General features: G+C 44.5%; 1 protein-coding gene across 14 annotated transcripts in view; it reads right to left on the reverse strand.

Moving 5' to 3' along the window:
• ZNF532 (zinc finger protein 532) overlaps positions 1–12,413 on the reverse strand; it is a 108,274-nt gene that overhangs the window by 11,206 nt on the left and 84,655 nt on the right. The window contains exon 8 of one of the 14 annotated variants that reach the window (XM_060121546.1): positions 939–1,108. The exons of 12 other annotated variants lie outside the window; for them this stretch is intronic. In XM_060121546.1, the coding sequence (XP_059977529.1) occupies positions 1,106–1,108 (3 nt within the window). In that variant the 3' untranslated portion in view covers positions 939–1,105. Of the gene's footprint in view, positions 1–938; positions 1,109–7,368; positions 7,636–12,413 lie in introns of those variants that run through there. One more of the 14 variants, XM_060121544.1, reaches the window with a different exon arrangement.

The following is a 12,413-nucleotide window of genomic DNA, read 5'->3' on the forward strand; positions in this document are numbered from 1 at the left end:
TAGAGAAACTTCAAGGGTGGCAAGGGTAGAAATAATGAGGCTTTTAACTGCATTCCTTCATATTATTTGGATTTTTGAACCATGTGAATATAGCTCATATAAAAAAAATTATTTTTTTCTGTTGCCTCAAAAAGATCTTAGGTCAGGTTCACTGAGGTATTAATTTACGAAATGTAAAATTCACTTTTTAATGAGTTTTGGGAAATGGACACAGTTAAGTAACTGCTACTACAATCAAGATATAGAACAGCTCCACCACCCCCCAAATTCCCACGTGCCCCTTTAGCGTCAACCCCTCCTTCCTACACCCAACTCTTAAAAACCACTCATCTGCTTTCCATCCTACAGTTTTGCTTTTTCCATTTGTCACGTACATGGGACCATGCAGTATAATGTGTGTGGTTTTGTGAGCCTGGCATCTCTCACTCAGCATCACGCATCGGCAACTCTATCGAGTGTATCCGTAGTCCGTGCTTCTCGCTGCAGAGGAGTACTCCGTTGTATGGACAGACCCCTGTTTGTTTACCATTTACCAGGTGAAGGACTTCAAGGTTGTTTCCAGCTTTTGAAAATTATTAACGTATACAGTATAAACTATAAACATTCATGGACAGGCTTTGGTGTCAACATATGATCTTATTTCTCTTGGGTAAATACCTAGGAATGGGATTACTGGGTCCTATGGTAAATTACATAAGAAACTGTCAAAGTGTTTTCCAGATGGCTGTACTCTGTTTTTCCACCAGCAATGGATAAGAGCTCCAATGGCTCTGCAGCCTTCCCAGCACTTGATATTGCCATTTTGTTTTATTTTATTTTATTATAGCCATTATCAAGGGTGGCTAGTGGTATTTCATTGTGGTTTAATCTGCATTTCTCTAATGACTAATGATAGTAAGGTAAAAATTTTTCAGTTAACAGACAAAATACCTATTTATATGGTGTGCCTCTTCCTCCAAAGAAAAGCCCTGAACTCTGTTTTTGGTTCTTTATTTTTATCTCAGGAGGAATTTCACTCTCTTGTAAGGTCCTTGAAAACAGAAGCTGTGGGTCATTGGTCCTTACAGCCCTGGCATTCAGCATACAGAAAACACTCAGTAAACAGTCACTGTGTAAATGAATAAAAGAAAAAAATAACTGAATACACAATTATCTACTGGAAAAATACGAGCATGTTCTACAAAGTGTTCACAGAATAACAAATTTACCATAAAGTCCTGGACAGAGAGCAAGCACTGCTCGTTTCTGGAAGATGGGTGAGACGCGGGCATGTTTAAATCCTGGTAAGAGCCTCTAAAAAACAAAAACACTGGGCTTCCCTGGTGGCGCAGTGGTTGAGAGTCCGCCTGCCGATGCGGGGGACGCGGGTTCGTGACCCGGTCCGGGAAGATCCCACATGCCGCGGAGCGGCTGGGCCTGTGAGCCATGGCCGCTGAGCCTGCGCGTCCGGAGCCTGTGCTCCGCAACAGGAGAGGCCACAACAGTGAGAGGCCTGCGTACCGCAAAAAAAAAAAAAAAAAAAAAAAAAAAACACTGAGGACAGAGGTGGGGAGACAGGGAGGGACTCACACAGAAGGAAGAGCACATCCTCCTGTGTGACTGGAGATAAGGCTCTGCCCATAAACAGGTGCAGTGCTTACACGGCCAGTGGTGGGCGGGTGAAGAAGGGACTGGGAAACGGAAGGAACTCCTGCCTGGCAGCTTCCATATCAAAGTGAAGTGATACGATGCATCTAGATGCTGCAGCGTTCACTTTCTTTCTCTTACTGTTGCCAATTATAAAAATAACAAATGGTTATTGCAAAATAAAAGAGAATGAGATTGCTTCTAATCTCACCAACTGAGGTAACCACTATCAATTTCTAGCTGTATATCCTGCCCATGTCTTTTCTGGATACACGGATTCACGTGTACTTATGAGTCTATATTATACATATTGATTTGTCACCTGATTTTTTGCTTGTAAAGCACACACAGCTACACATATTTTGATGATTCCACATTCTTCTGAATCCACCATCGTATTCTATTGTATAAATGGACCATAATCCATTTAAATATCTTCTATTAATGATTTAGATTATTTCAACTTTCACAGATAAAATTTTCTATAGTCAACCAATTATTTCCTTTGGATAGATTTCTGAAAATAGACTTTCAAGTTGTAAAAATGTTAAGGCTCTGTGTCCCTTCTTGCCGAACTGTCCTCAAAAAGGACACCAGTGACCTAAGTCGGTGTCTCTTCATCAGGAGTCTTCAACACCAGGTCACATTCTTCAACTCTGCCGAAGTCAATGGTAAAAATTCTACTGCACTTTTGTTTCTCTTCAATGCCTAGTGACGCTGGACATCTAGGCACGTACTCCTGAGCCATTTATATTTCCCTGGGGAACTGCCCGATCACATCCTTTCCTCGGTTTTCTATGCAGTGAGGGCTGGAGACAGCACGTGGGGAGCTCAGAGGGCAGACAACAGAGCCTTGCACACCATGGTGAGGGCTCCGGATCGTCCATGAGTGCGAGGAGGGGGCACTGAAGGGTTTGAGCAGAGGACCAATATGACCGACACAGTTTAGATGGGTCACCCCGGCTGCCAAGTGTGGAAGCAGGGAGCCAGGGCACAGGCTCCAGGGGAGAGATCCTGTGCCCTGGGCTTGGGGAAAAAGGGTGATGATAAGTGGTTAGATTTGGTATGTACCTCCAGGGTAGATGTATGGATGGGCTGAATGTAGGTGACAAAAAAGAGAAAAAGAGGGGTCAGTCATCACTCCAAATTCTTTGGCCTGGGCATCGGTGGAGCAGAGTTACCAGCTACTAGTTGGGAAAACAGGGGAGACGCAGGATTAGGGAAGGAGAGGGATCAAAAGAGTTACGTTTTGGATACGTTAAGTGTGAGAAGCCCATTGGAGATCTAAGCAGAGATGTTAAATAAATAGGTGGTTAGCGTCAAGTCCGGATCTCAGGGGAGAGGTCTGGCTGCAGATATAGATCCATGAATCACTAGGACATAGATGCCACTCTGAGTCATGGGCCTGGATGAGAACTGAGAGTCAAAGGACACATCAATGTTCATAAGATGATAAAGACCAAGAAGAGCTATCGATGAGGCAGGATGAGAACCAAGAGAAGACAGTGCTTAAGAGGCCCAGCAAAGAAAGCACTTCTGGGAGGACAGAGCAGACGAGTGCTTCAGGCAGTTAAACGAAGACGCCAGCTGAGAAACCCAAGCCCCCTGAACTCAGGGACACGGAAGCACTGGACAGGTTGGCAAGAGTGGCTCTGGTGGAGTGGGGGGACAAAAGTCTAAACAGGAGAAGGAGGCAGAAAACAGAAGGACAGAAAACGATTCCAGGGAGATTTATTATAAAGGGAGGGAGAGAAAAAATGGCAGTAGGGAAGGGGGGTGAGGAAGGCTGCTCTGCTAGGATAAGGGTACCAGGGCAGAGCTTTATGATGCTGAGAAAGATGCAGGAGAGAGTGGACGAGTGCGGGCGGCTGTGACACCCTCGAGTGGTCAACAGGGGGCTGGATGGAGCGTGCAGATGGATGGGCTGCCCTTACAGGGGGCGGGAACGCAGGATCATCCTTTGTAATGGGAGATGACACAGTATCTGAGATCACATGCAACAGGGTTTTCACTGCACCGCCTCCTTATGTGTAAGGCAAAATCCAAACTTCTTGGCTTTCGAGACGGTCCACAATCTAATCCTCAAGCCACCATTATGACTACATCTCCTGGACTTTATAAACCTTCCATTCAAAGCCTCTCAAATCCACATCTTCTGAAGACCATGACACATTCCTCCCTGCTCTTCTGACACAGCCTTCCCTCTCCTGGACGCCCATTCACGCCCTTCCCCCCTCCAGCCAGCTCAGCTCTCAGGTCCTTGGTGGGCCTTCCGCTCTCCAGCCACCTGCCTCTCCTTCTCTTGCCCACATCCCACACGGCTACGAGTGAACCTCTGGAAACACACATCTCAATGTGTCCCTTCTCTCCCTAAAGCCCACCTGGCGTTCTCTGTAGCTTCAGGGAATGAGGCCGTTGGACTTGCCCGCCTCACCCGTCCCAGCCTCCCATCACCCCCTTCCTAGAGCATCACCCTCCAGTACTACGTGCTGGCAGCCACTTGGCAAAGCCGTGACGGTTTGTACCACATATCCATTCTCCTCCTGCTCGTCTGCACACAGGGCAAATCCCTCTTGTGCACCCTCCAAATACCTCTTTGGATAGTATGAGGTAGCATTTCTTCTGTGCAGCCTTCCCTGGCATCTCCCCACCCCTGCTGATGTCCCACGGAACAGTGATGCTCAAATCTGCTTCCCTGTACCTTAGATGTAAGTCTAATTCTTCTCGTCCACGTATCAAACCCAATTTTAATTTTTAATTTCACTCTATCCTCCCGTGATTTAAGGCTGGACTATATTTTATTGCTCGCTTTATTCACAGAGCCTCAACAGGTACTGAGCTAAAATCTGAATTGATGCACCTTTCGCTTAGCATTTAATTACGTTCACACCTTGTGATGCTCCTGAGACTCTTGTTTCATACCCAACTCAAACTAGTTTTAGCTTTAAAAGTATTTATCCTTTATTTTTCTACCCAACTATAAGCATCTATAAAGGCAAGAATTACATTTCACACTTGGAGCTCCCTCATAGCAAACACTATGCAATTTGATAAATATTTATAGAATAAAAGAAAGATACATACGGAAGAACATGGTGTAAAGCTAAACATTCCCTGAGTATGACTGAATGGCCTGTTCTAAGCAGTTTCAGAACTGTACATTATTCCTATAATATGCAAGTACCCAGAGGCACCAAAGACTTTAAAAACAAAACAGTCTAGACTGATAACCTGAACAGGTGAAAAATCTATCTATCTATATCTATATCTATATATATATATACATATAGTCTAATATATGCCTCCTGTAAAATAAATTAGCTTTTCTACAGAATAAGAATGTACTCAGATTACATAAAAAATATAACTCAATAAGTTGATTATTAAAAAAGAAATTCACTAACGAAACATGTATCATTAGCATATGTATTAAATAAATAAAAGGTATAATTTGCGTTGTGAGGATTCTTGAAACTTCACCAGGATAAATAAAAAGTAATGCTTCATTAAGTATTTAATTCATCTATTCCTATTAGATCCGGATATAGTCAGTATGTGCCCACAAAACTGTAAAGCTTTCACTCTGTATGAGTATTACCTACAGTCATGGATGGTGAATCACAAGAAATAACCCTGCTCACCCAAGCCACCTGTGCTCTCTTAGAAAACGGTCTTGTACGCACACAAGTAGAGTAGCCTTCCTCCGAAATCTGGAACACTGTGGGTCATAAATTCTAGTCTTTTCTGAGAGAATTTAATATCTAGGACACTAGTGAGATTTTCCAGTCTCACTACATCTAAGAATAGACAAATAAAAAGGTATTTAGATGAACACAGCACAGGAAGTTCAAACTTCATACATGTGAAAGCACCAAGAAAAATAATTTTTGAGTACTAAACCATCCAAGCTTCTGCAAACTGGAACTGCGTGGTTTGGGGGAAGTACATACAGAGTATAAATTTAGACCAGAGGTTGGCAGACTTTCTGTGTAAAGGGCCAGACTGTAAATAGTTCAGGCTTTGCAGGCCATAAAGTCTCTGCTGCAACTACTCAACTCTGCCTTGTAGTTCAAAAGCAGCCACCACAGACGATGACGAATAAATGAGTGGGCGTGGCTGTGTTTCAATAAATTATTTACAATAACAGGTGGCTGGCCTGTGAACCAGTTTGCTAACCCAGATTTAGACCCCTGTCTTGTATTCTACAGAAAACAGAGCCAAGTCTCAATCATTCAGAACCAAAACTATTTAACAAAGTAAGTAATCCATCCGGGTAAGAAAAGAAAAAGTCATAACTACCAAGTGAGGAGAATGGTTTCCTTTCATAGGAAGTGCTCAGAACATGTCCCGCGCACCACCAGGATCTAGATTACTGAATGAACACTGAGTGGGAATCTGTGACCTCTGAGTCACCTTCCAGAGCCATCTATTTTATGATTCTTACCAAGTCAACCATGGCCTTGTATTTTCTTTGATGCCCCCACTTCGGGACGTAAAATTATTTTCTGGTTGTTTTGGGCTTCAAGGTAGTATCAGCTTACTGAATCGGGTGCTGAATTATTTTTTTTTTTAATTTTAATTTTTTATTGGCGTAGAGTTGCTTTACAATGTTGTGTTAGTTTCTGTTGTACCACAAAGTGAATAAGCTGTATGTATACGTATATTCCCTCCCTCATGGACCTCCCCCCACCCCGCCCCATCCCACCCATGTAGGTCACCACAGTCGGGTGCTAAATTCTTAAAATTTAAAAATCTGGTCTGCCAGTTGGGACTTAGGAACGTATTTTCCTAAAGAGATTACAAATGGATGCTGCATTCCTGGTCAAGCACACAAAAGTCTCCTCACATCACACCACAATACCGTACCAATACTCTAAAGCCTCGCCACCATTCTCGGATCTGGTTCAGTGAAGAAACCCAATCCCAGAGCAAACCTGGACACTTCAGGTCATAAAAGAAACTACTCTCCTCCCCTAGCCTCAGCCCACTGGATCTATACCTACATCTGCCTGCCGGGGATGCCACGGGCAGGGAGGGGACGCTGGGGCACAGGAAGGGACTGAGGTTTGACAGAGAACAGGGGGTGGGACCCTGGGAGGCTTCAGTCTGTGTCGGGGGCAGTGGAAGCGGAGAGGAGGAAAACTGCTCATTGGTGACAGCGAGGGACGTCAGTCCCCGGCTTCAGGCAATGTTTTTAATAACAAACGTTCTTAGGCCAGCAAGTCCTGGTACATTCACCCAAAGCAGACGGAGACGGCCAAGTCTCGTATTTCTCCCATCTGGCAACAGCACCAGTCCAGCCTCCAGGGAGCCTCCACCTCCTAAACCTCGAGAGATAAACAGAAAGAGCCCAGGGAGGAAGAGTCTTCCTCGGTCTCCAAAATCACAGCAACCCTGCTGGGCCGTGCACTGCAAGCACCTGAACGTCTGCGAACACCTCAGTCCCTGCAGGCGCGGGAGGCAGCCCTCTCTAACCAGGTGCTGCCTGCACGCTCTCAGGGCAGAGGACCACCGAGCTGTACTTCAAGTGCAAAGACACGCTGCGCTGCAAGGAACTATATTCGACACCCTGTGATAAACCGTAATGGAAAAGAATATGAAAAAGAATGTATGTATGTGTATAACTGAATCACTTGCCTGTACAACAGAAATTAACACAACACTGTAAATCAACTATACTCCAGTACAAAAAAAAAAAAAGATACCTTGTGCTGGTCGGCAGCACCAGTGCTGTAAGTTCGATGAGCTCACACTGATCCAGCCCCTTTTGGCCAGAGGCTTGCACCCGCCAGGCGGCAAGGTAAAAAATACAGGTGCTATCCACACTTCCACAAAGGAGTGCGAGTAGCCAGCCAGGGCCTGGGCCTGGCCACACTGAAGGCCCGGACAGCCTGGTTCTCCAGTACCCCATGGGGCCCAGGGCTCTCTGATTCATTCCACACTGTTAACTGAGCTCCTACTTTCAGTCACCAGGATCTCCCTGCTGTGTAGCGGGAAGATCACAGTCTGCTGAAGAAGACAGAAAAAAAATAAAGAGTGGATGTCCCATTTATGACTGCAGTGGTCACAGGCAGGCGGAAGAACACAGAGGGGCCCCACGGGCACAGGGGCACTGCTGCTGGCCACAATTAGCTGGATCCACCTGGGAGTTAACCAGGCAATGAGGCAAGGACAGGGATTTCCAGGCAAAGGGAACCGAAGTGGCAAAGACAAGGAAGAGTGTGGTATGTGTGAAGGGACCGTAAGCAGCTCTTCTTGCTGGAACCGCAAGGCCTGGCAGGGCAGGTGTGGGAAGGCCCAGGGGAGACACCAAGGGCCTCGGGACTCCACCTCAGACAAACCCACAAGGGTCCACCCGTGACAGACAGACAACATTCCCAGGAGATGCTCTGGCAGTCGTGCGGGGATCTACCGCTAAGCTGTGTTACCTGCTGCTGGGTCTGAACTCCTGAGTTCTGACTGCAGGGCAACTGGTTCTGTTGGGGACCCTCTCTATTGGGACCACTAGCAGCTCCCGCTCTGGCTCCACCAGCCCCTAAATCCTACAAGACTTTCAGAGGCGACCTCACTGACCTGATGACTGAGACTTAACATATTTGCCTACTACTTTGTTATTATGTTTATTGTACATCTTTTTTTTTTTTTTTGGCCATGCTGCGAAGCTTGCAGGATCTCAGCTGCCCGACCATGGATTGAACCCAGACCACGGCAGTAAAAGCGCCAAGTCCTAACCACTGGACAGCCAGGAAATTCCCTGTACATTTTTCAATTTGGGGTACTGAATATCCAATGGAATGTGCAGTAACATGCCATGTCCTACAGTGAATCAGAAAACGTTCACTAAAGGAGCTCACAGAGAAAGCCATTCTTATCCTTTAGACCATGTAACTGGGCATATATATATTTAGGGCTTCCCTGGTGGCACAGTGGTTAAGAATCCTCCTGCCAATGCAGGGAACACGGGTTCGAGCCCTGGTCCGGGAAGATCCCACATGCCGCGGAGCAACTAAGCCCGTGCACCACAGCTACTGAGCCTGCACTCTAGAACCTGCAAGCCACGACTACTGAGCCCATGTGCCACAACTACTGAAGCCCACGTGCCTAGAGCCTGTGCTCCGCAACAAGAGAAGCCACCGAATGAGAAGCGTGCGCACCACAACGAAGAGTAGCCCCCGCTCGCCACAACTAGACAGCGCTCTTGCGCAGCGACAGAGACCCAACACAGCCAAAAATAAATAAATAAATGTATTTTATAAATAAATAAATAATATATATATATATATATTCAAAGTCCTTCAACTTTGTTTGCAGAAACCTCTGGTGAGTTTACAGAAAATTGTCTCCTAAAATAGCTGCAACGGACGTACGCGCAGATATAAATGTTTTACATCTAAGAGCAAATCTTCTGAAGCATCTGCAAAAAAAATCTCTTCTGGCTATAAACAAAATTTGGAATAATATTTTATAGTCTCATTTGAGTCACATTTTCAAAAGAACTTAATCTTTCTTGAAGGTTTTATTTTTCTTCATTTTCTGTCCCTCATAAATTTCAGAAGTGAAAACTGGTCACTCAACTTGTCCTTTCATCTTCTTTGAATTTAGTGCCAAATCTCATAGCTCCTTCTCTACATCTGTAACTGTATTTTGGTTCAGTAAAACAAGGCAGAATTGCCGGGAAGGCAGGGGCTTTCCAAGTTCTTGTTCAGGGTTCAAAAAAAAAATAGGTCTGCTAAAATAGTTTAACTGGAATATATTAGAAACTAACATCAAAGAAGTAATTATTAAGCTTTTTTTTTTGGCCGCACTGGGCGGCTTGCGGGATCTTAGTTCCCTGACCAGGGATTGAACCCAGGCCCTCAGCACAGAGTCCTAACCACTGGACCACCAGGAAATTCCCTAAACTTTTTAAATGGAAGGTAATGCCCAAGATAAAAACTTGCTGCTTTCTACATATTTTAAAAGATATATTAACTCCTAAATTGAAGTTATTCTCCAGTGCCATCTCCCTGTTAGGCATCAGTAAGAAGTGAACAGTGAACACCCTCAACAGCTCATCATGCAGAGTCAGCTAACTAATTCCTTCGGAGCAGAACTTCAAGGGACAAATCGAGGGGAGGAGTGTGACCAAGTGTGACGCTGTCACAGTTACCCACGGTGGACCCCACCCAGGTCCCACCCGCCTCTCCACGCCCCAACCCCCCAGACCCAGACCATCAGACAAAACTCTCCTCCTGATTCTACTCTCCCTGAGAGCCTCTACTGTAGGTAACTCCTAGAGTCAGGGAGCGGACTCCTTCACGCATTTCTGCAGGTTTCTGAGCTCTCTTTCTGCGGGAAGATCCTCTATCTCCCAGGAAGCCCACTCCCGCTACAATCCACTCAGCCACAAACACAACCCAGGCAGTCTCTAAGAAAGGGGAGCCACCCCAAGCATCCCGAGACCCCGCAGGAAGACCCGCACAATGAATTAACGACACCTCCCATCACTGCAGCCACTCCAGGAAAGCCGTGGGTCCCAGCTAAGGAATCTGAGACTGTTACGCTCAACCTTCTCCCTAAACCATAGACACATGCTCGTTTAAGGATGACATAAACAACTTTAACCAAGACCGAACGCCTAAATTAAAGTGACGATGGATGGAAAGTCACATATTTGCTAACTGTTCCACATCAGTATTGAAAGATCCAATGAGACGAAAAGTAAGCTCTTTTTGAAATACCAGGCTTTCCTGCTCTGCAAACAGTAGCTGCTAGCATTACACGGGGGAGTCTGGATCGGAATCCTACCTCTGCTGCTTACAAGCTGTAGAGCCTGGGGTAATAAATCAACCTTCCCTAAGGTTCCATTCCTCGCCTATAAAACGGCATTCGTAACAACGTCCACCTTAGAGCCTGCTTCAAGGACAAGTGCACTACTTATTAAAATGGTGCACGCCACACAGGCAGGAAGTCCTCAAACCCTGTCATCTCATCACCCCACCTTCCAAATCAGCACAACTCACCAACATCATCAATAGGTGTGTCTTAATATGCTTTCAACTAAAAACGTTGACATTTTTACCTTTAAAGTTTTTGAATCACATAGAAGACTTTTATAAAACCATATAAACTATACTAATAAACTATGTAATAGAATAAAATATACTAAAATTATAATAAATGTATAATTTAAATTATATAGTAAAATATATAATTAAAATATATTCTAAAATTTTACATATTATAATTAAATTATAATAAAAGAATAAATATATTAACAAAATATCAATTTCAGTGGCCAAAATTAAAAATACGTCTCCTGAAACCAGCAATGATGTACATTTCTTGCACAAAGCATTAATATACAAACTCTAACTTATGTGACTTTCAACCCTTGGGTTCAAATCTGATGCCAAACATACAATCAGGTGGGAAACCATCCTTCACCAACAACTGACCAGGAATAGTGCAGAATACACAAGTGACTTAAACACACTTCTCCTGAGACCTTGAGCAATCACAAATAAGTTCTAAGCCAAAAAGATATGAGAAACTGATTTTTTTCACCTCTTGCCAGGGTAGTATAATTTTGGCAGAGTTAACACCACCACAGCTAAAAGCCTGAGTTTCAGGATAAAAACCTATTCCTCTTCTTACAGTCATATTAATTAAAGGCCTTTTCGTATTCCTAAGTAACGCAGGCATAATGACAACAGGATGAACTCTAACTAAGGCTAAAAGAATGAAAGTGAAAACATCTGGCAATTAACTGCAAACAGTTAATTGCAAACAATATTTTCATACTCTTAACTAATAATCACCACCACAGTAAAGCAGGAAGACAGAAGCAAAAAGGAGATGTAACATTTTATTACGTAATTTTCTCTAAAAGTGTTTCAGAAAGATTAAGGGAAAAAAGTATGCCCTATCATATATTTTATAAGCAGGGCTAGGATCCAGGTCGGATGGGTGCTTTTAAAAAATACATACATAAACACACACACAAACGTACACACACACAGGAAACTCACCATCATTTAAAAAGGCAAATGACAGCATGCTCACATCAATAGCTCTGCTAAACTCCCAGACACTCTCATCGTTTCATTCTCCCATTTTCCGTTTCTGCCATTGCCCCCTTTTCACCTACACCTCTGAGTATGCTGAAAGTGTATTTCACAACAGAAGAGACGAAATAATATCAAGTATTCCAGGTCACACGCAACCGGTACCAAAAAAGGAGGCGATGAGATCTGTGGACTTTTTTTTAAAGGGTTTACAAACCGATTAGAAACAGAAACATGAGGACATCCTGGAATAGTTTCCAATTAGGCACTGAAGAGTGAGACTCTAGGCCCAGCTGCGCGTCTACTCACTAACGTTGAACTTTCCATGAGTTGTGTCACCTGCATTCACCCGCAACAGTGAGCATTAGGTGGAGTTTCGTAAACAAATGCACTTGGGACCAGCCTCCCCTGCACCATAAACCAGCAAAGGTGTGTGCTTCAGTCAGATGAGCGAGGGCCGCAGCAGGTCCCTGGTGATACCAGTGCTCTTGACCCTGTCTACACACCAGAATCACCTGGCTTAAAATGCCAATGCCAGGTCCCACCCCCAGCATCGCCCAGGAAATTGGCCTGGGGAGCACATGGGTGCTGGGATTTTAGTGTTCCAGGTGATTCTAATGCGTGGTCACTCTGTTGGACTCCGTTCCACTGGGGGTCACAATGACTTTGTTCTGCAAGTTCTGCTGCAATTTACAAATCAGATCAACTGTAAGAAGAAATGCTTTCTGCAGATGGATGGAA

Source organism: Lagenorhynchus albirostris, chromosome 14, assembly GCF_949774975.1.
Source record: "Lagenorhynchus albirostris chromosome 14, mLagAlb1.1, whole genome shotgun sequence".
Classification (NCBI taxonomy): Eukaryota; Metazoa; Chordata; class Mammalia; order Artiodactyla; family Delphinidae; genus Lagenorhynchus; species Lagenorhynchus albirostris.